The 25,000-nt window shown below is 41.2% G+C and overlaps 1 protein-coding gene across 1 annotated transcript in view; it reads left to right on the forward strand.

Annotated features, from left to right (window-relative positions):
• The window catches only part of LOC110517228 (collagen alpha-1(VI) chain), a 105,459-nt gene that overhangs the window by 51,425 nt on the left and 29,034 nt on the right, over nt 1-25,000 (forward strand). The window contains exons 13-23 of the mRNA XM_036986771.1: nt 393-455; nt 527-589; nt 673-726; nt 824-859; nt 1,537-1,599; nt 2,244-2,306; nt 12,040-12,102; nt 12,973-13,035; nt 13,161-13,211; nt 13,555-13,590; nt 20,476-20,538. Of these exons, the coding sequence (XP_036842666.1) occupies nt 393-455; nt 527-589; nt 673-726; nt 824-859; nt 1,537-1,599; nt 2,244-2,306; nt 12,040-12,102; nt 12,973-13,035; nt 13,161-13,211; nt 13,555-13,590; nt 20,476-20,538 (618 nt within the window). The remainder of the gene's footprint in view (nt 1-392; nt 456-526; nt 590-672; nt 727-823; nt 860-1,536; nt 1,600-2,243; nt 2,307-12,039; nt 12,103-12,972; nt 13,036-13,160; nt 13,212-13,554; nt 13,591-20,475; nt 20,539-25,000) is intronic.

Consider the following 25,000-nt stretch of genomic DNA (forward strand, 5'->3'; position numbering starts at 1 on the left):
GTGTGTGTGTGTGTGTGTGTGTGTGTGTGTGTGTGTGTGTTTACAGTATGTTATCCCCCAGGGTTTAGTTTATAAACATGCTGCCAACAGAGTATGTAAACACAGTTATACTGATTAACAGCTTTGTCTGTCTGTCTGTCTGTCTGTCTGTCTGTCTGTCTGTCTGTCTGTCTGTCTGTCTGTCTGTCTGTCTGTCTGTCTGTCCCTCTGTCTGTCTGTCCCTCTGTCTGTCTGTTTTAGCCACATGTAGTAATGGGTGTACCCTAAGGGTCTTTGGATAATCAGTAGTAGAACTGTGTGAGGTAGTGAAGCTCTGCTCTACCTCAGGGGCTCTAGAACACTTGGGTTCTATTGCTCCCTGTTCTATATTCTGACTTCTATTCTGGTTGTAGGGCTCACAAGGAGACGGAGGTCCTAAGGGAGATCCTGGTCCATACGGAACCAAAGGAGCTAAGGTACAGTAAGATAACTTCCTGTTGTACTGTTGTTACCATGGCGATGTTGACAAGTGTATTTCTTGTTTCAGGGTGATCGGGGGAAAAACGGAGAACCAGGACGACCCGGTAACTACGGACCGCCCGGAACCAAGGTGTGTGTATATGTGTGTACATGAGTTTGGTTGTGTTTATGTGACTCTGAATCCACTCATATTAACATGCTGTGTTTTGATAGGGTACACTGGGCCCAAAAGGAGCCAATGGGGACAAAGGACAGCGGGGGGATGATGTAAGTGATTCTAACGCCTGAGAATTATAGGAAGATTCTGTTCACAAGAAAGTGTTGATGACATCAAGTGTGGCATCATGACTGTTGTGTGTTTCAGGGAGCACCCGGACCGGACGGCCTCCGAGGAGACAAAGTATTCACACTTTACTACTACTCCGCTGTGTGTCTGTGTGTCTGTGTGTCTGTGTATCTGTGTGTCTGTGTGTCTGTGTGTCTGTGTATCTGTGTGTCTGTGTGTCTGTGTGTCTGTGTGTCTGTATCTGTGTATCTGTGTATCTGTGTGTCTGTGTATCTGTGTGTCTGTGTGTCTGTGTATCTGTGTATCTGTGTGTCTGTGTGTCTGTGTATCTGTGTGTCTGTGTGTCTGTGTATCTGTGTGTCTGTGTGTCTGTGTGTCTGTGTATCTGTGTGTCTGTGTATCTGTGTGTCTGTGTATCTGTGTGTCTGTGTATCTGTGTGTCTGTGTGTCTGTGTGTCTGTGTGTCTGTGTGTCTGTGTGTCTGTGTATCTGTGTGTCTGTGTATCTGTGTGTCTGTGTATCTGTGTGTCTGTGTATCTGTGTGTCTGTGTGTCTGTGTATCTGTGTGTCTGTGTGTCTGTGTGTCTGTGTATCTGTGTGTCTGTGTATCTGTGTGTCTGTGTGTCTGTGTATCTGTGTGTCTGTGTAGCTGTGTGTCTGTGTGTCTGTGTGTCTGTGTATCTGCGTGTCTGCGTGTCTGCGTGTCTGCGTATCTGCGTGTCTGTGTGTCTGTGTGTCTGTGTATCTGTGTGTCTGTGTGTCTGTGTTAACTTCTGTTCATTCTCCTTCAGGGAACCCCAGGAGAGAAAGGAGAACAAGGAACCCGTGGAAACAGAGGACCAAGAGGAGATTTGGTGAGTGATGATGTTGATGATGATGATGTCCTTGAGCAAGGCAAATTATCTGGGGCAGGGATGATTTTGGGGGGTGGGGGGGGGGGGTGGGGGGGCTCAGTTGGGGTCTCAACTTCCTGTTGACAGTTAGAATACACACGGTGACATTTAGAAATGTGGTTTTCCATTAGCCCATATCAGGAAAACAAAATGTGATTGGTCAATTAGTCTAGCGGCCAGCTATGTAAACTGGTTGAATTACCGACCGGGGTGGGGCCCATTGATCATCAGTTGGCATTTAAAAAAACTGGAAATATTTGCCTCCCCCCTGTGTGTAGAATTTCAGGAAATGAATTTTAAAACGTTAATGTTTTCTCTTGGCTGTCACGAGGGGGGGGGGGGCGCTAAATGTTTTTGGGGGTAGGGGTTTGGATGTGGGTACACAGACCCACAAGCCACTGCGGCCCCTCATGATGAGTTCTGTTTTTTGTGGCCCCTACCCCCCCGATCAAAGTTGCCCCTCCCTAATCTAGGGAGTTGAAAGCTAGCCTGGTTACCATTCTCTTTAGCTAACATTCCACTCCATGAAGTCCGTGCAAATTACAGAAGTGGTGATGATGATGATGATGAAGGTGTGTGTTGACTGATGTCTTCTGTCCCTTCAGGGTGACCCAGGACCTCGTGGAGATCAGGGCAGAGAGGGTTCATCTGGAGCCAATGGAGAGCCTGTATGTACCATAGTTCTAAAACCACATTAAAAACCCTTCATCAATAGTAGCTTACTAGGTTAACTCTAAGGCTGCTTACTAGGTTAACTCTAAGGCTGCTTACTAGGTTAACTCTAAGGCTGCTTACTAGGTTAACTCTAAGGCTGCTTACTAGGTTAACTCTAAGGCTGCTTACTAGGTTAACTCTAAGGCTGCTTACTAGGTTAACTCTAAGGCTGCTTACTAGGTTAACTATAAGGCTGCTTACTAGGTTAACTCTAAGGCTGCTTAATAGGTTAACTCTAAGGCTGCTTACTAGGTTAACTCTAAGGCTGCTTACTAGGTTAACTATAAGGCTGCTTACTAGGTTAACTCTAAGGCTGCTTACTAGGTTAACTATAAGGCTGCTTACTAGGTTAACTATAAGGCTGCTTACTAGGTTAACTCTAAGGCTGCTTACTAGGTTAACTCTAAGGCTGCTTACTAGGTTAACTCTAAGGCTGCTTACTAGGTTAACTATAAGGCTGCTTACTAGGTTAACTATAAGGCTGCTTACTAGGTTAACTCTAAGGCTGCTTAATAGGTTAACTCTAAGGCTGCTTACTAGGTTAACTCTAAGGCTGCTTACTAGGTTAACTCTAAGGCTGATTACTAGGTTAACTCTAAGGCTGCTTACTAGGTTAACTCTAAGGCTGCTTAATAGGTTAACTCTAAGGCTGCTTACTAGGTTAACTCTAAGGCTGCTTACTAGGTTAAATTTAAGGATGCTTACTAGGTTAACTCTAAGGCTGCTTACTAGGTTAACTCTAAGGCTGCTTACTAGGTTAAATCTAAGACTGATTACTAGGTTAACTCTAAGGCTGCTTACTAGGTTAACTCTAAGGCTGCTTACTAGGTTAACTCTAAGGCTGCTTACTAGGTTAACTCTAAGGCTGCTTACTAGGTTAAATTAAAGGATGCTTACTAGGTTAACTCTAAGGCTGCTTACTAGGTTAACTCTAAGGCTGCTTACTAGGTTAACTCTAAGGCTGCTTACTAGGTTAAATTTAAGGATGCTTACTAGGTTAACTCTAAGGCTGCTTACTAGGTTAAATTTAAGGATGCTTACTAGGTTAACTCTAAGGCTGCTTACTAGGTTAAATCTAAGACTGATTACTAGGTTAACTCTAAGGCTGCTTACTAGGTTAACTCTAAGGCTGCTTACTAGGTTAACTCTAAGGCTGCTTACTAGGTTAACTCTAAGGCTGCTTACTAGGTTAAATTTAAGGATGCTTACTAGGTTAACTCTAAGGCTGCTTACTAGGTTAACTCTAAGGCTGCTTACTAGGTTAACTCTAAGGCTGCTTACTAGGTTAAATTTAAGGATGCTTACTAGGTTAACTCTAAGGCTGCTTACTAGGTTAACTCTAAGGCTGCTTACTAGGTTAACTCTAAGGCTGCTTACTAGGTTAACTCTAAGGCTGCTTACTAGGTTAACTCTAAGGCTGCTTACTAGGTTAACTCTAAGGCTGCTTACTAGGTTAAATTTAAGGATGCTTACTAGGTTAAATCTAAGGCTGCTTACTAGGTTAACTCTAAGGCTGCTTACTAGGTTAAATCTAAGACTGATTACTAGGTTAACTCTAAGGCTTCTTACTAGGTTAACTCTAAGGCTGCTTACTAGGTTAAATCTAAGACTGATTACTAGGTTAACTCTAAGGCTGCTTACTAGGTTAACTCTAAGGCTGCTTACTAGGTTAAATTTAAGGATGCTTACTAGGTTAACTCTAAGGCTGCTTACTAGGTTAACTCTAAGGCTGCTTACTAGGTTAACTCTAAAGCTGCTTACTAGGTTAACTCTAAGGCTGCTTACTAGGTTAACTCTAAGGCTGCTTACTAGGTTAACTCTAAGGCTGCTTACTAGGTTAACTCTAAGGCTGCTTACTAGGTTAACTCTAAGGCTGCTTACTAGGTTAACTCTAAGGCTGCTTACTAGGTTAACTCTAAGGCTGCTTACTAGGTTAAATCTAAGGCTGCTTACTAGGTTAACTCTAAGGCTGCTTACTAGGTTAACTCTAAGGCTGCTTACTAGGTTAAATCTAAGGCTGCTTACTAGGTTAACTCTAAGGCTGCTTACTAGGTTAAATCTAAGACTGATTACTAGGTTAACTCTAAGGCTTCTTACTAGGTTAACTCTAAGGCTGCTTACTAGGTTAACTCTAAGGCTGCTTACTAGGTTAACTCTAAGGCTGCTTACTAGGTTAACTCTAAGGCTGCTTACTAGGTTAAATCTAAGGCTGCTTACTAGGTTAACTCTAAGGCTGCTTACTAGGTTAAATCTAAGACTGATTACTAGGTTAACTCTAAGGCTTCTTACAAGTTTAACTCTAAGGCTGCTTACTAGGTTAACTCTAAGGCTGCTTACTAGGTTAACTCTAAGGCTGCTTACTAGGTTAACTCTAAGGCTGCTTACTAGGTTAACTCTAAGGCTGCTTACTAGGTTAACTCTAAGGCTGCTTACTAGGTTAACTCTAAGGCTGCTTACTAGGTTAACTCTAAGGCTGCTTACTAAGTTAACTCTAAGGCTGCTTACTAGGTTAACTCTAAGGCTGCTTACTAGGTTAACTCTAAGGCTGCTTACTAGGTTAACTCTAAGGCTGCTTACTAGGTTAACTCTAAGGCTGCTTACTAGGTTAACTCTAAGGCTGCTTACTAGGTTAAATCTAAGGCTTCTTACTAGGTTAACTCTAAGGCTGCTTACTAGGTTAACTCTAAGGCTTCTTACTAGGTTAACTCTAAGGCTTCTTACTAGGTTAACTCTAAGGCTGCTTACTAGGTTAAATCTAAGGCTTCTTACTAGGTTAACTCTAAGGCTTCTTACTAGGTTAACTCTAAGGCTGCTTACTAGGTTAACTCTAAGGCTGCTTACTAGGTTAACTCTAAGGCTGCTTACTAGGTTAACTCTAAGGCTGCTTACTAGGTTAACTCTAAGGCTGCTTACTAGGTTAAATCTAAGGCTGCTTACTAGGTTAACTCTAAGGCTGCTTACTAGGTTAAATCTAAGGCTGTGCGGTTAGACAGAGCCGCATGAAAACACACGAAGTCGGATACTCATTCATCATTGTCCGTTTTTGTCTGTAAAAAATGTAATGTAAGTTGCATATGAACAAAGGCCGATATATTCTTGTTTATCGTCCGTCAACAGATGACTCCTAATTATCGTACATCAAATCTTTGTCTAAGAGGTTTAACTGGGTTGCTTAGCTATTGCATTACAGTGCAGAATGTGGTGGTATTATTATGAATCATGTTCCCGGTGACCACTAGCATTACGAGGGGAAAGGAACATACAGTCAAAAGACATGTTCTTTTTGGCATAGTTCTTTCACCCGGTAGAGAGGGAGAGTGAGTCAGAGGGGAAAGTGTGAGTCTAGAAGTTCCCTGTAAAAACAGAAGCCGAGATGGAACTCTGTCCAGCTTTCTACCAGTTTCTCTCTCTCCCTCTCTCTCTCTCTCTCTCTCTCTCTCTCTCTCTCTCTCTCTCTCTCTCTCTCTCTCTCTCAATTCAATTCAATTCACTACTCCCTCCCTCCCTCCCTCCCTCCCTCTCTCTCTCTCTCTCTCTCTCAATTCACTTCTCTCTCTTTGTCTCTCTCTATCTCTGCCTCTCTCTCTGTCTCTGTCTCTTTCACTCTATCTCTCTCACTCTCTCTCTCTCTCTCTCTCTCTCTCTCAATTCAATTCAATTCACTTCTCCCTCCCTCCCTCCCTCCCTCCCTCCCTCCCTCCCTCCCTCCCTCCCTCTCTCCCTCTCTCTCTCTCTCTCTCTCTCTCTCTCTCTCTCTCTCTCTCTCTCTCTCTCTCTCAATTCAATTCACTTCTCTCTCTCCGTCTCTCTCTCTCTCCCTCCCTCCCCCTCCCTCTCTCTCTGTCTCTCTCTCTCTCTTTGTCTCTCTCTGTCTCTGTCTCTCTCTCGCTCACTCTCTTTTCTGTCTTTCTCTCTCACACACACACTTTCCCCTGACTTAGCCCTTCTAATGTGTGTCTGTGACCATCCAATAAGACAGGGCGTATTATGATAATTATAACCGTTAGCGCTGTTGAATATTAGTGTAACCATAGAAACCAACCTTCCTCTGTGATGCCGTGCCTCTCTCTGAATGGCTGCTTTGTGCTTTAGGTCCTCTCCTCATCAAAACCTAATGAACAGAACAAACATGAAATAAACCACACTCACACATCGGGTCTGTGTGCTTTAGGTCCTCTCCTCATCAAAACCTAATGAACAGAACAAACATGAAAAAAACCACACTCACACATCGGGTCTGTGTCTAATAAATCAATTGAATAAACACCATCACAATAGATTCATGATTTATTTTAGGCAGGTCTAAAGAAAATGTATTTGATGTCCTACTGTATGTTATCTGGCTATTCTCCCTGCTATAGGCTGTAGACTTGTTCATTTATCAGACTAGATACTGTATGTTATCTGGCTATAGACTTGTTCATTTATCAGACTAGATACTGTATGTTATCTGGCTATAGACTTGTTCATTTATCAGACTAGATACTGTATGTTATCTGGCTATAGACTTATTCATTTATCAGACTAGATACTGTATGTTATCTGGCTATAGACTTATTCATTTATCAGACTAGATACTGTATGTTATCTGGCTATAGGCTGTAGGCTTATTCATTTATCAGACTAGATACTGTATGTTATCAGACTAGATACTGTATGTTATCTGGCTATAGACTGTAGGCTTGTTCATTTATCAGACTAAATACTGTATGTTATCTGGCTGTAGACTGTAGGCTTGTTCATTTATCAGACTAAATACTGTATGTTATCTGGCTATAGGCTTGTTCATTTACCAGACTAGATACTGTATGTTATCTGGCTATAGACTGTAGGCTTGTTCATTTATCAGACTAAATACTGTATGTTATCTGGCTATAGGCTTGTTCATTTATCAGACTAAATACTGTATGTTATCTGGCTAGATACTGTATGTTATCAGACTAGATACTGTATGTTATCAGACTAGATACTGTATGTTATCAGACTAGATACTGTATGTTATCAGACTAGATACTGTATGTTATCAGACTATATACTGTATGTTATCTGGCTGTAGGCTTATTCATTTATCAGACTAGATACTGTATGTTATCTGGCTATAGACTGTAGGCTTGTTCATTTATCAGACTAAATACTGTATGTTATCTGGCTATAGACTGTAGGCTTGTTCATTTATCAGACTAAATACTGTATGTTATCTGGCTATAGACTGTAGGCTTGTTCATTTATCAGACTAGATACTGTATGTTATCTGGCTATAGACTGTAGGCTTGTTCATTTATCAGACTAGATACTGTATGTTATCTGGCTATAGACTGTAGGCTTGTTCATTTATCAGACTATATACTGTATGTTATCTGGCTATAGACTGTAGGCTTGTTCATTTATCAGACTAAATACTGTATGTTATCTGGCTATAGGCTTGTTCATTTATCAGACTAGATACTGTATGTTATCTGGCTATAGGCTTGTTCATTTATCAGACTAGATACTGTATGTTATCTGGCTATAGGCTTGTTCATTTATCAGACTAGATACTGTATGTTATCTGGCTATAGACTGTAGACTTGTTCATTTACCAGACTAGATACTGTATGTTATCTGGCTATAGACTGTAGGCTTGTTCATTTATCAGACTATATACTGTATGTTATCTGGCTATAGACTGTAGGCTTGTTCATTTATCAGACTAAATACTGTATGTTATCTGGCTATAGGCTTGTTCATTTATCAGACTAGATACTGTATGTTATCTGGCTATAGGCTTGTTCATTTATCAGACTAGATACTGTATGTTATCTGGCTATAGGCTTGTTCATTTATCAGACTAGATACTGTATGTTATCTGGCTATAGACTGTAGACTTGTTCATTTACCAGACTAGATACTGTATGTTATCTGGCTATAGACTGTAGGCTTGTTCATTTATCAGACTAAATACTGTATGTTATCTGGCTATAGGCTTGTTCATTTATCAGACTAAATACTGTATGTTATCTGGCTAGATACTGTATGTTATCAGACTAGATACTGTATGTTATCTGGCTAGATACTGTATGTTATCAGACTAGATACTGTATGTTATCAGACTAGATACTGTATGTTATCAGACTAGATACTGTATGTTATCAGACTAGATACTGTATGTTATCAGACTAGATACTGTATGTTATCAGACTATATACTGTATGTTATCTGGCTATAGACTTGTTCATTTATCAGACTAGATACTGTATGTTATCTGGCTATAGACTGTAGGCTTATTCATTTATCAGACTAGATACTGTATGTTATCTGGCTAGATACTGTATGTTATCAGACTAGATACTGTATGTTATCAGACTATATACTGTATGTTATCAGACTAGATACTGTATGTTATCAGACTATATACTGTATGTTATCAGACTAGATACTGTATGTTATCTGGCTATAGGCTGTACTCTTGTTCATTTACCAGACTAGATACTGTATGTTATCTGGCTATAGACTTGTTCATTTATCAGACTAGATACTGTATGTTATCTGGCTATAGGCTGTAGGCTTGTTCATTTACCAGACTAGATACTGTATGTTATCTGGCTATAGACTGTAGGCTTGTTCATTTATCAGACTAGATACTGTATGTTATCTGGCTATGATATAGACTGTAGGCTTGTTCATTTATCAGACTAGATACTGTATGTTACCTGTCTATAGGCTTGTTCATTTATCAGACTAGATATTGTGTGTTATCTGGCTATAGACTGTAGGCTTGTTCATTTACCAGACTAGATACTGTATGTTATCTGGCTATAGACTGTAGACTTGTTCATTTATCAGACTAGATACTGTATGTTATCTGGCTATAGACTGTAGACTTGTTCATTTATCAGACTAGATACTGTATGTTATCTGGCTATAGGCTGTAGGCTTGTTCATTTACCAGACTAGATACTGTATGTTATCTGGCTATAGGCTGTAGGCTTGTTCATTTATCAGACTAGATACTGTATGTTATCAGACTAGATACTGTAGGCTTGTTCATTTATCAGACTAGATACTGTATGTTATCTGTCTATAGTCTTGTTCATTTATCAGACTAGATATTGTATGTTATCTGGCTATAGACTGTAGGCTTGTTCATTTATCAGACTAAATACTGTATGTTATCTGGCTATAGTCTTGTTCATTTATTAGACTAGATACTATATGTTATCTGTCTATAGGCTTGTTCATTCACCAGACTAGATACTGTATGTTATCTGGCTATAGTCTTGTTCATTTATCAGACTAGATATTGTATGTTATCTGGCTATAGACTGTAGGCTTGTTCATTTATCAGACTAAATACTGTATGTTATCTGGCTATAGGCTTGTTCATTTATCAGGCTAGATACTGTATGTTATCTGGCTATAGACTGTAGGCTTGTTCATTTATCAGACTAAATACTGTATGTTATCTGGCTATAGACTATAGGCTTGTTCATTTATCAGACTAAATACTGTATGTTATTTGGCTATAGACTTGTTCATTTACCAGACTAGATACTGTATGTTATCTGGCTATAGACTGTAGGCTTGTTCATTTACCAGACTAAATACTGTATGTTATCTGGCTATAGACTATAGGCTTGTTCATTTATCAGACTAAATACTGTATGTTATCTGGCTATAGACTGTAGGCTTGTTAATTTATCAGACTATATACTGTATGTTATCTGGCTATAGACTGTAGGCTTGTTCATTTATCAGACTAGATACTGTATGTTATCTGGCTATAGACTGTAGGCTTATTCATTTATCAGACTAGATACTGTATGTTATCTGGCTAGATACTGTATGTTATCAGACTAGATACTGTATGTTATCAGACTAGATACTGTATGTTATCAGACTAGATACTGTATGTTATCAGACTAGATACTGTATGTTATCAGACTAGATACTGTATGTTATCAGACTAGATACTGTATGTTATCAGACTATATACTGTATGTTATCAGACTAGATACTGTATGTTATCTGGCTATAGGCTGTACTCTTGTTCATTTACCAGACTAGATACTGTATGTTATCTGGCTATAGACTTGTTCATTTATCAGACTAGATACTGTATGTTATCTGGCTATAGGCTGTAGGCTTGTTCATTTACCAGACTAGATACTGTATGTTATCTGGCTATAGACTGTAGGCTTGTTCATTTATCAGACTAGATACTGTATGTTATCTGGCTATGATATAGACTGTAGGCTTGTTCATTTATCAGACTAGATACTGTATGTTATCTGTCTATAGGCTTGTTCATTTATCAGACTAGATATTGTGTGTTATCTGGCTATAGACTGTAGGCTTGTTCATTTACCAGACTAGATACTGTATGTTATCTGGCTATAGACTGTAGACTTGTTCATTTATCAGACTAGATACTGTATGTTATCTGGCTATAGACTGTAGACTTGTTCATTTATCAGACTAGATACTGTATGTTATCTGGCTATAGGCTGTAGGCTTGTTCATTTACCAGACTAGATACTGTATGTTATCTGGCTATAGGCTGTAGGCTTGTTCATTTATCAGACTAGATACTGTATGTTATCAGACTAGATACTGTAGGCTTGTTCATTTATCAGACTAGATACTGTATGTTATCTGTCTATAGTCTTGTTCATTTATCAGACTAGATATTGTATGTTATCTGGCTATAGACTGTAGGCTTGTTCATTTATCAGACTAAATACTGTATGTTATCTGGCTATAGTCTTGTTCATTTATTAGACTAGATACTATATGTTATCTGTCTATAGGCTTGTTCATTCACCAGACTAGATACTGTATGTTATCTGGCTATAGTCTTGTTCATTTATCAGACTAGATATTGTATGTTATCTGGCTATAGACTGTAGGCTTGTTCATTTATCAGACTAAATACTGTATGTTATCTGGCTATAGGCTTGTTCATTTATCAGGCTAGATACTGTATGTTATCTGGCTATAGACTGTAGGCTTGTTCATTTATCAGACTAAATACTGTATGTTATCTGGCTATAGACTATAGGCTTGTTCATTTATCAGACTAAATACTGTATGTTATTTGGCTATAGACTTGTTCATTTACCAGACTAGATACTGTATGTTATCTGGCTATAGACTGTAGGCTTGTTCATTTACCAGACTAAATACTGTATGTTATCTGGCTATAGACTATAGGCTTGTTCATTTATCAGACTAAATACTGTATGTTATCTGGCTATAGACTGTAGGCTTGTTAATTTATCAGACTATATACTGTATGTTATCTGGCTATAGACTGTAGGCTTGTTCATTTATCAGACTAGATACTGTATGTTATCTGGCTATAGGCTTGTTAATTTATCAGACTAGATACTGTATGTTATCTGGCTATAGACTGTAGACTTGTTCATTTACCAGACTAGATACTGTATGTTATCTGGCTATAGACTGTAGGCTTGTTCATTTATCAGACTAAATACTGTATGTTATCTGGCTATAGGCTTGTTCATTTATCAGACTAGATACTGTATGTTATCTGGCTATAGACTGTAGGCTTGTTCATTTATCAGACTAGATACTGTGTGTGTGTGTGTGTGTGTGTGTGTGTGTGTGTGTGTGTGTGTGTGTGTGTGTGTGTGCGTGCGTGCGTGCGTGCGTGTGTGTGCGTTCTAAGCGTATTCTCGTGTGTTCCAGGGCGACATCGGCAGGGCGGGGTCTCCAGGATACAGAGGAGATGAGGGCGCCCCCGGACCAGAGGTGAGGCATCTAGTTCATCTGTTTATTCATTCTGGCATCTAGTTAGTAATACATGTATTTATCTCACACACATTCATCACTGTGTTGGAAAAGTTTAAGGCTTTGTCAAATCTTATGTTCCATCTGATATTGTGATATTGATCAAAGTGTGTGTTTAAATGTGGTCAGGTAGTCAGGAAGTCTCAGAGGAGAACGACTGCTCCCTGTCATTGAAGCCACCGAAGTTCTTGGCCGATCGCGGTACTGCAGGCATTGTTAGCAGAAAACAGGATCCTGTATTATAGCGAATGGAAAAATGCATCTTTGTGTTAATAAAAAATGTTTCAAAGACAATCACGGTACCAATAACTGCTTTTAATACACCAGATGTATGTCATTGAACCGATTATTTTAAAATCGCACACAGAATAAGTTAAGGATAATTTAGTTACTAATGGCAGCCTGCAGTACCCCTGTCGGCCTTCAACTTGAGTTACTCAAATAGAGGGGGCAGCACTGAGCTAGCCAACAGCTTCACGTCTTGCAGTAGCTCAAACTTCGCATGTTATATCGCCATTAGACGCCATCTTAACCAACTTAATTTGGCTTCAATGCGCTGTTGAGTCTACACATTGGAAGGAATGGTGTCACATGATCAATGGGATGAACATTGGGAAGTCTTCATCGGATGAAGTTCAGCCATTAACCTCTGACCTACATTTCCTACATTGTCTTATCTAAACTACATTTCCCATCTGTCTCTTATCTAAACTACATTTCCCATCTGTCTCTTATCTAAACTACATTTCCTATCTGTCTCTTATCTAAACTACATTTCCCATCTGTCTCCAAAATCTAAAATATTTTTCCTATCTGCCTCTTAATTCCCAGGGCCCCAAAGGACCAAGAGGGATCAAAGGAGCTCCCGGAGACAGAGGCCAGATCGGAGCGAGGGTGAGAGAGAGAGCAAGAGGGGGAGTGCGGGGGGCTGGAGGAGAGAGAGAGGAGTGTGTACAGTGTGTGAGTAAGAAAGAGAGAAAGAAAGAGATGGCTGAAGTTTTCTGTCTCTTCTATTCCAGGGAGAAGATGGTGCACCTGGAAATGGAACTGAGGGTTGTCATGGTTTCCAGGTACAATTGTGTGACGTGATGTATTGTTGTTTGGGTTTATAATAATGTGTGTGTGTGTGTGTGTGTGTGGGTGGGTGTATATACAGTGTCCGTGCGTTTGTCTGTGTGTGTGTGTGTGTGTGTGTGTGTGTGTGTGTGTGTGTGTGTGTGTGTGTGTGTGTGTGTGTGTGTGTGTGTGTGTGTGTGTGTGTGTGTGTGTGTGTGGGTGGGTGTGTGTGAATATACTGTGTGTGTGTGCACGTTTGTCTATGTGTGTGCGTGCGTGGATGTATGTACAGTGTGTGTGTGTGTGTTGTTCGGCCGGCTCTCTCTCTCACGTGTGTTTGTCTCTTTCCTCTCTCAGGGTTACCCCGGCCCACGAGGAGGTACTGGAGAGCCGGTGAGTTCATGACCTTTTACCTTTAAGCTCTCACCTCTGAATCAGGACCAAGGCATGACTCACACTATCACAACTGAAACAATGAGTCATGGTGACTAGTGTTACTGGAACAATGAGTCATGATGACTAGTGTTACTGGAACAATGAGTCATGATGACTAGTGTTACTGAAACAATGAGTCATGATGACTAGTGTTACTGGAACAATGAGTCATGGTGACTAGTGTTACTGGAACAATGAGTCATGATGACTAGTGTTACTGGAACAATGAGTCATGGTGACTAGTGTTACTGGAACTGAAACAATGAGTCATGGTGACTAGTGTTACTGGAACAATGAGTCATGATGACTAGTGTTACTGGAACAATGAGTCATGGTGACTAGTGTTACTGGAGCAATGAGTCATGATGACTAGTGTTACTGGAACAATGAGTAATGATGACTAGTGTTACTAAAACAATGAGTCATGATGACTAGTGTTACTGGAACAATGAGTCATGGTGACTAGTGTTACTGGAACAATGAGTCATGATGACTAGTGTTACTGGAACAATGAGTCATGGTGACTAGTGTTACTGGAACTGAAACAATGAGTCATGGTGACTAGTGTTACTGGAACAATGAGTCATGATGACTAGTGTTACTGGAACAATGAGTCATGGTGACTAGTGTTACTGAAACACTGAGTCATGATGACTAGTGTTACTGGAACAATGAGTCATGATGACTAGTGTTACTGGAACAATGAGTCATGATGACTAGTGTTACTGGAACAATGAGTCATGGTGACTAGTGTTACTGGAACAATGAGTCATGATGACTAGTGTTACTGGAACAATGAGTCATGATGACTAGTGTTACTGGAACAATGAGTCATGATGACTAGTGTTACTGGAACAATGAGTCATGGTGACTAGTGTTACTGGAACAATGAGTCATGATGACTAGTGTTACTGGAACAATGAGTCATGGTGACTAGTTTTACTGAAACAATGAGTCATGGTGACTAGTGTTACTGAAACAATGAGTCATGATGACTAGTGTTACTGGAACAATGAGTCATGGTGACTAGTGTTACTGAAACAATGAGTCATGATGACTAGTGTTACTGGAACAATGAGTCATGGTGACTAGTGTTACTGGAACTGAAACAATGAGTCATGGTGAATAGTGTTACTGGAACAATGAGTCATGATGACTAGTGTTACTGGAACAATGAGTCATGGTGACTAGTGTTACTGAAACAATGAGTAATTGTGACTAGTGTTACTGGAACAATGAGTCATGATGACTGGTGTTACTGGAACTGAAACAATGAGTCATGATGACTAGTGTTACTGGAAAAATGAGTCATGGTGACTAGTGTTACTGAAACAATGAGTCATGATGACTAGTGTTACTGGAACAATGAGTCATGATGACTAGTGTTACTGGAACTGAAACAATGAGTCATGATGACTAGTGTTACTGGAACTGAAACAATGAGTAATGATGACTAGTGTTACTGAAACAATGAGTAATGGTGACTAGTGTTACTGGAACAATGAGTCATGATGACTAGTGTTACTGGACCTGAAACAATGAGTCATGATGACTAGTGTTACTGAAACAATGAGTCATGGTGACTAGTGTTACTGAAACAATGAGTAATGGTGACTAGTGTTACTGGAACAATGAGTCATGATGACTAGTGTTACTGGAACAATGAGTCATCGTGACTAGTGTTACTGAAACAATGAGTCATGATGACTAGTGTTACTGAAACAATGAGTCATGATGACTAGTGTTACTGTAATAATGATTCATGATGACTAGTGTTACTGGAACAATGAGTCATGATGACTAGTGTTACTGGAACAATGAGTCATGATGACTAGTGTTACTGGAACTGAAACAATGAGTCATGATGACTAGTGTTACTGGAACAATGAGTCATGATGACTAGTGTTACTGGAACTGAAACAATGAGTCATGATCACTAGTGTAACTGAAACAATGAGTCATGGTGACTAGTGTTACTGGAACAATGAGTCATGGTGACTAGTGTTACTGGAACAATGAGTCATGATGACTAGTGTTACTGAAACAATGAGTCATGATGACTAGTGTTACTGGAACAGAAACAATGAGTCATGATGACTAGTGTTACTGAAACAACGAGTCATGGTGACTAGTGTTACTGAAACAATGAGTCATGATAACTAGTGTTACTGGAATAATGATTCATGATGACTAGTGTTACTGGAACAATGAGTCATGATGACTAGTGTTACTGGAACAATGAGTCATGGTGACTAGTGTTGCTGAAACAATGAGTCATGATGACTAATGTTACTGGAACAATGAGTCATGTTGACTAGTGTTACTGGAACTGAAACAATGAGTCATGATGACTAGTGTTACTGGAACAATGAGTCATGATGACTAGTGTTACTGGAACAATGAGTCATGGTGACTAGTGTTACTGGAATTGAAACAATGAGTCATGGTGACTAGTGTTACTGGAACAATGAGTCATGATGACTAGTGTTACTGAAACAATGAGTCATGATGACTAGTGTTACTGGAACAATGAGTCATGGTGACTAGTGTTACTGAAACAATTAGTCATGATGACTAGTGTTACTGGAACAATGAATCATGATGACTAGTGTTACTGGAACTGAAACAATGAGTCATGGTGACTAGTGTTACTGGAACAATGAGTCATGGTGACTAGTGTTACTGGAACTGAAACAATGAGTCATGGTGACTAGTGTTACTGGAACAATGAATCATGATGACTAGTGTTACTGGAACAATGAGTCATGGTGACTAGTGTTACTGGAACAATGAGTCATGGTGACTAGTGTTACTGGAACAATGAGTCATGGTGACTAGTGTTACTGAAACAATGAGTCATGATGACTAGTGTTACTGAAACAATGAGTCATGGTGACTAGTGTTACTGAAACAATGAGTCATGATGACTAGTGTTACTGGAACAATGAGTCATGATGACTAGTGTTACTGGAACAATGAGTCATGATGACTAGTGTTACTGGAACAATGAGTCATGATGACTAGTGTTACTGAAACAATGAGTCATGATGACTATTGTTACTGAAACAATGAGTCATGGTGACTAGTGTTACTGGAACTGAAACAATGAGTCATGATGACTAGTGTTACTGGAACAATGAGTCATGATGACTAGTGTTACTGGAACAATGAGTCATGGTGACTAGTGTTACTGGAACCGAAACAATGAGTCATGATGACTAGTGTTACTGGAACAATGAGTCATGATGACTAGTGTTACTGGAACAATGAGTCATGGTGACTAGTGTTACTGAAACAATGAGTCATGATGACTAGTGTTACTGGAACAATGAGTCATGGTGACTACTGTTACTGAAACAATGAGTCATGATGACTAGTGTTACTGAAACAATGAGTCATGATGACTAGTGTTACTGGAACAATGAGTCATGATGACTAGTGTTACTGAAACAATGAGTCATGGTGACTAGTGTTACTGGAACTGAAACAATGAGTCATGATGACTAGTGTTACTGAAACAATGAGTCATGGTGACTAGTGTTACTGGAACTGAAACAATGAGTCATGATGACTAGTGTTACTGGAACTGACACAGTGAGTCATGATGACTAGTGTTACTGGAACTGAAACAATGACTCATGATGACTAATGTTACTGGAACTGAAACAATGAGTCATGATGACTAGTGTTACTGGAACTGAAACAATGAGGAACTGTTTCCAGTCCCTGACCATGAGGAACTGTTTCCTGTCCCTGACCTTGAGGAACTGTTTCCAGTCCCTGACCATGAGGAACTGTTTCCAGTCCCTGACCATGAGGAACTGTTTCCAGTCCCTGACCATGAGGAACTGTTTCCAGTCCCTGACCATGAGGAACTGTTTCCCTGACCATGAGGAACTGTTTCCCTGACCATGAGGAACTGTTTCCCTGACCATGAGGGATTGTTTCTAGTCCCTGACCATGGGGGATTGTTTCCAGTCCCTGACCATGAGGGATTGTTTCCAGTCCCTGACCATGAGGGATTGTTTCCAGTCCCTGACCATGAGGGATTGTTTCCCAGTCCCTGACCATGAGGGATTGTTTCCAGTCCCTGACCATGAGGGATTGTTTCCAGTCCACGACCATGAGGGATTGTTTCTAGTCCCTGACCATGAGGGATTGTTTCCAGTCCCTAACCATGAGGGATTGTTTCCAGTCCCTGACCATGAAGGATTGTTTCCCAGTCCCTGACCATGAGGAACTGTTTCCTGTCCCTGACCTTGAGGAACTGTTTCCAGTCCCTGACCATGAGGAACTGTTTCCAGTCCCTGACCATGAGGAACTGTTTCCAGTCCCTGACCATGAGGAACTGTTTCCAGTCCCTGACCATGAGGAACTGTTTCCCTGACCATGAGGAACTGTTTCCCTGACCATGAGGAACTGTTTCCCTGACCATGAGGGATTGTTTCTAGTCCCTGACCATGAGGAACTGTTTCCCTGACCATGAGGGATTGTTTCTAGTCCCTGACCATGGGGGATTGTTTCCAGTCCCTGACCATGAGGGATTGTTTCCCAGTCCCTGACCATGAGGGATTGTTTCCAGTCCCTGACCATGGGGGATTGTTTCCAGTCCCTGACCATGAGGGATTGTTTCCAGTCCCTGACCATGAGGGATTGTTTCCAGTCCCTGACCATGAGGGATTGTTTCCCAGTCCCTGACCATGAGGGATTGTTTCCAGTCCCTGACCATGAGGGATTGTTTCCAGTCCCCGACCATGAGGGATAGTTTCTAGTCCCTGACCATGAGGGATTGTTTCCAGTCCCTGACCATGAGGGATTGTTTCCAGTCCCTGACCATGAGGGATTGTTTCCCAGTCCCTGACCATGAGGGATTGTTTCCAGTCCCTGACCATGAGGGATTGTTTCTAGTCCCTGACCATGAGGGATTGTTTCCAGTCCCTGACCATGAGGGATTGTTTCTAGTCCCTGGCCATAAGGGATTGTTTCCCAGTCCCTTACCATGAGGGATTGTTTCCAGTCCCTGGCCATGAGAGATTGTTTCCAGTCCCTGACCATGAGGTATTGTTTCCCAGTCCCTGACCATGATGGATTGTTTCCAGTCCCTGACCATGAGGGATTGTTTCCAGTCCCTGACCATGAGGGATTGTTTCCAGTCCCTGACCGTGAGGGATTGTTTCTAGTCCCTGACCATGAGGGACTGTTTCTAGTCCCTGACCATGAGGGATTGTTTCCAGTCCCTGACCATGAGGGATTGTTTCTAGTCCCTGACCATGAGGGATTGTTTCCAGTCCCTGGCCATGAGGGATTGTTTCCAGTCCCTGACCATGAAGGATTGTTTCCAGTCCCTGACCATGAGGGATTGTTTCCAGTCCCTGACCATGAGGGATTGTTTCCCATTCCCTGACCATGAGGGATTGTTCCCAGTCCCTGACCACGAGGAACTGTTTCCCTGACCATGAGGGATTGTTTCCAGTCCCTGACCATGAGGGATTGTTTCTAGTCCCTGACCATGAGGGATTGTTTCTAGTCCCTGACCATGAGGAACTGTTTCCCTGACCATGAGGGATTGTTTCCAGTCCCTGACCATGAGGGATTGTTTCTAGTCCCTGACCATGAGGGATTGTTTCTAGTCCCTGACCATGAGGAACTGTTTCCAGTCCCTGACCATGAGGTATTGTTTCCCAGTCCCTGACCATGAGGGATTGTTCCCAGTCCCTGACCATGAGGAACTGTTTCCCTGACCATGAGGGATTGTTTCCAGTCCCTGACCATTGGGGGATTGTTTACAGTCCCTGACCATGAGGGATTGTTTCCCAGTCCCTGACCATGAGGGATTGTTCCCAGTCCCTGACCATGAGGAACTGTTTCCCTGACCATGAGGGATTGTTCCCAGCCCTGACCATGAGGGATTGTTTCCAGTCCCTGACCATGAGGGATTGTTTCCCAGTCCCTGACCATGAGGGATTGTTTCCAGTCCCTGACCATGAGGGATTGTTTCCAGTCCCTTACCATGAGGGATTGTTCCCAGTCCCTGACCATGAGGGATTGTTTCCAGTCCCTGACCATGAGGGATTGTTCCCAGTCCCTGACCATGAGGAACTGTTTCCCTGACCATGAGGGATTGTTTCCAGTCCCTGACCATGAGGGATTGTTTCCCAGTCCCTGACCATGAGGGATTGTTTCCCAGTCCCTGACCATGAGGGATTGTTTCCCAGTCCCCGACCATGAGGGATTGTTTCCCAGTCCCTGACCACGAGGGATTGTTCCCAGTCCCTGACCATGAGGAACTGTTTCCCTGACCATGAGGGATTGTTTCCAGTCCCTGACCATGAGGGATTGTTTCCAGTCCCTGACCATGAGGGATTGTTTCCAGTCCCTTACCATGAGGAACTGTTTCCCTGACCATGAGGGATTGTTTCCAGTCCCTGACCATGAGGCATTGTTTCCAGTCCCTGACCATGAGGGATTGTTTCCAGTCCCTGACCATGAGGGATTGTTCCCAGTCCCTGACCATGAGGAACTGTTTCCAGTCCCTGACCATGAGGGGCTGTTTCACTCTTTTTCCACGTAGTGCACTGCTCTGTGGACCAGACACTTAAATATGGAATTGGTTCCATTTGGGACGCAGACTTAATCTGTGGACCAGAACCTTAAGTATAGAATAGGGTCCATTAATCTGTGGACCAGAACCTTAAGTATGGAATAGGGTCCATTAATCCCTGTGTGGTGGGAAACAACCGTCTTTATCTCAGACGTGACGATTGGCCACTTTTATTTGGTCTGGTCCGCTAGCTATTGACTGAATTATTCAGAGGTTTCTGACCCCTGGCTTTTGACCTTTAGGGCGGAAAGGGAACCCCAGGACCTAAAGGAGACGACGGAGAGCCTGGAGACGCTGGCCTGGACGTGAGTCACACCATCTCTCTCTCTCTCTCTCTCTCTCTCTCTCTCTCTCTCTCTCTCTCTCTCTCTCTCTCTCTCTCTCTCTCTCTCTCTCTCTCACATATATATATATGGTTTTTGAGATCAAAGCGAGCCTAGCCACATGGGCACATTTGTGACCGACCGGCTTGATTTGTTCTTAAAGGGCTTCCTGAGTGGCACAGCGGTCTAAGGTACTGCATCGAGGTGTCACTACAGACCCAGGTTCGATCCCTGGCTGTGTCACAACTGACCGTGACCGGGGGTCCCATAGGGTGGCGCACAACTGGCCCATCGTTGTCTGGGTTTGGCTGGGGGGGCTTTGTTTGGCTCATCGCGCTCTAGTGACTCCTTGTGGCGGGCTGGGGGCCTGCAGGCTGACCTCGGTCCTCAGTTGAACGGTGTTTACTCTGACACATTGGTGCAGCTGGCTTCTGGGTTAAGGGGGCGGGTGTTAAGAAGTGTGGTTTGGCAGGTCATGTTCCGTAGGGTCACTGCAGTTTAAAAGCAAGCAGTAACACAATATACAGGGGTACCAGGTTAGTAATGAGGCTATATACAGGGGTACCAGGTAGTAATGAGGCTATATACAGGGGTACCAGGTTAGTAATGAGGCTATATACAGGGGTACCAGGTAATAATGAGGCTATATACAGGGGGTACAGGTTAGTAATGAGGCTATACAGGGGTATCAGGTTAGTAATGAGGCTATATACAGGAGTACAGGTAGTAATGAGGCTATATACAGGAGTACAGGTTAGTAATGAGGCTATATACAGTGAGTTCCAGGTATTAATAAGGCTATATACAGGGGTACCAGGTACAGGGAGTACTGGTACCGATTTGATGTGCTGTAGTACAGGTTAGTAATGAGGCTATATACAGGGAGTACTGGTACCGAGTTGATGTGCTGTAGTACAGGTTAATAATGAGGCTATATACAGGGGTACCAGGTTGTAATGAGGCTATATACAGGGGTACCAGGTTAGTAATGAGGCTATATACAGGGATACCAGGTAGTAATGAGGCTATATACAGGGGAATCAGGTTAGTGTGTGTGTGTGTGTGTGTGTGTGTGTGTGTGTGTGTGTGTGTGTGTGTGTGTGTGTGTGTGTGTGTGTGTGTGTGTGTGTGTGTGTGTGTGTGTGTGTGTGTGTGTGTGTGTGTGTGTGTGTGTGTGTGTGTGTGTGTGTGTGTGTGTGTATGTGCGGTGTAAATATCAAATCAAATCATGTCACATTTTATTTTACACACACACTATATTACCATGTCGCTATGCTTAAAACACACGCACACGCACACACACACATACATTATATTACCATGGCACCAGGCTTTGAACACACACACACACGTACGCACACATACATACATCCATACACGCACACACTCAGACACTCAGACATGTGTTTGTTAAGCATAAATGTTTTATGTGTCTGGGACTGTTAAGGTTTGGAATGTGTGGTGATTAGAGCAGTGTGTTAGGGAGGAGGTGTCTAACTATTCTTGGACCAGATGTCTCCGCAAAATAGCAAACAAACAAACATTTAACCAACTGGGGACATTTTGTTTGTCCCCACAAGGTCAAATGCTATTTCTAGGATTAAGGTTGTAATTAATGATGGGGTTAGAATTAAGGGAGGAGGTACAACTTGTTCTGGTACATTATGGTATAATATACACCTTGTTCTGGTACATTGTGGTACAACTTGTTCTGGTATAGTATGGTATAATATACACCTTGTTGTGGTATAGTATGGTATAATATACACCTTGTTCTGGTATAGTATGGTATAATATACACCTTATTGTGGTATAGTATGGTATAATATACACCTTGTTGTGGTATAGTATGGTATAATATACACCTTGTTCTGGTATAGTATGGTATAATATACACCTTATTGTGGTATAGTATGGTATAATATACACCTTGTTGTGGTATAGTATGGTATAATATACACCTTGTTGTGGTACATTATGGTTCACCTTGTTGTGGTATAGTATGGTATAATATACACCTTGTTGTGGTATAGTATGGTATAATATACACCTTGTTGTGGTATAGTATGGGATAATATACACCTTGTTGTGGTATAGTATGGGATAATATACACCTTATTGTGGTATAGTATGGTATAATATACACCTTGTTGTGGTATAGTATGGGATAATATACACCTTGTTGTGGTATAGTATGGGATAATATACACCTTGTTGTGGTATAGAATGGGATAATATACACCTTGTTGTGGTATAGTATGGGATAATATACACCTTGTTGTGGTATAGTATGGGATAATATACACCTTGTTGTGGTATAGTATGGGATAATATACACCTTGTTGTGGTATAGTATGGGATAATATACACCTTGTTGTGGTATAGAATGGGATAATATACACCTTGTTGTGGTATAGTATGGGATAATATAAACCTTGTTGTGGTATAGCATGGGATAATATACACCTTGTTGTGGTATAGTATGGGATAATATACACCTTGTTGTGGTACACTATGGTTCACCTTGTTCTGGTATAGTATGGGATAATATACACCTTGTTGTGGTATAGTATGGTATAATATACACCTTGTTGTGGTATAGTATGGTATAATATACACCTTGTTGTGGTATAGTATGGGATAATATAAACCTTGTTGTGGTATAGCATGGGATAATATACACCTTGTTGTGGTATAGTATGGGATAATATACACCTTGTTGTGGTATAGTATGGGATAATATACACCTTATTGTGGTATAGTATGGTATAATATACACCTTGTTGTGGTATAGTATGGGATAATATACACCTTGTTGTGGTATAGAATGGGATAATATACACCTTGTTGTGGTATAGTATGGGATAATATAAACCTTGTTGTGGTATAGCATGGGATAATATACACCTTGTTGTGGTATAGTATGGGATAATATACACCTTGTTGTGGTATAGCATGGGATAATATACACCTTGTTGTGGTACACTATGGTTCACCTTGTTCTGGTATAGTATGGGATAATATACACCTTGTTGTGGTATAGTATGGTATAATATACACCTTGTTGTGGTACATTATGGTTTACCTTGTTGTGGTATAGTATGGTATAATATACACCTTGTTGTGGTATAGTATGGGATAATATACACCTTGTTGTGGTATAGTATGGTATAATATACACCTTGTTGTGGTACATTATGGTTCACCTTGTTGTGGTATAGTATGGTATAATATACACCTTGTTCTGGTATAGTATGGTATAATATACACCTTGTTGTGGTATAGTATGGTATAATATACACCTTGTTGTGGTATAGTATGGGATAATATACACCTTGTTGTGGTATAGTATGGTATAATATACACCTTGTTGTGGTACATTATGGTTCACCTTGTTCTGGTATAGTATGGTATAATATACACCTTGTTCTGGTATAGTATGGTATAATATACACCTTGTTGTGGTATAGTATGGTATAATATACACCTTGTTGTGGTATAGTATGGTATAATATACACCTTGTTGTGGTATAGTATGGTATAATATACACCTTGTTGTGGTATAGTATGGTATAATATACACCTTGTTGTGGTATAGTATGGGATAATATACACCTTGTTGTGGTATAGTATGGGATAATATACACCTTGTTGTGGTATAGTATGGGATAATATACACCTTGTTGTGGTATAGTATGGGATAATATACACCTTGTTGTGGTATAGTATGGGATAATATACACCTTGTTGTGGTACTATCTGTTTTCTTCACATCTGGTCACCATTACATGTATTCCATAGGATGTTGACGGGGGGAGTTCCTACAACATAGTGTTCAGACAAAGGCTTACTGAATCCTGCAATGCTTTTTTCCACGACCGGTTTTAAATAGTCTTTGTCCTTTGTTCTCAAATATCTTCGTACCATCTATTGGAGAGAACATTTCAGCTTCTTGTCTAAAGGTTTCCCTCTCTTTTACTTTCTGACAAAACTTTCACTCAAGTCTCTCTTAACTGTGTGTTACCTTGTCTCTCTACCTGTGTGTTACCTTGTCTCTCTACCTGTGTGTTACCTTGTCTCTCTACCTGTGTGTGTTACCTTGTCTCTCTACCTGTGTGTTACCTTGTCTCTCTACCTGTGTGTTACCTTGTTTCTCTACCTGTGTGTTACCTTGCCTCTCTACCTGTGTGTTACCTTGTCTCTCTACCTGTGTGTTACCTTGTCTCTCTACCTGTGTGTTACCTTGTCTCTCTACCTGTGTGTTACCTTGTCTCTCTACCTGTGTGTTACCTTGTCTCTCTACCTGTGTGTTACCTTGTCTCTCTACCTGTGTGTGTTACCTTGTCTCTCTACCTGTGTGTTACCTTGTCTCTCTACCTGTGTGTTACCTTGTCTCTCTACCTGTGTGTTACCTTGTCTCTCTACCTGTGTGTGTTACCTTGTC

Source organism: Oncorhynchus mykiss, chromosome 8, assembly GCF_013265735.2.
Source record: "Oncorhynchus mykiss isolate Arlee chromosome 8, USDA_OmykA_1.1, whole genome shotgun sequence".
NCBI lineage: Eukaryota > Metazoa > Chordata > Actinopteri > Salmoniformes > Salmonidae > Oncorhynchus > Oncorhynchus mykiss.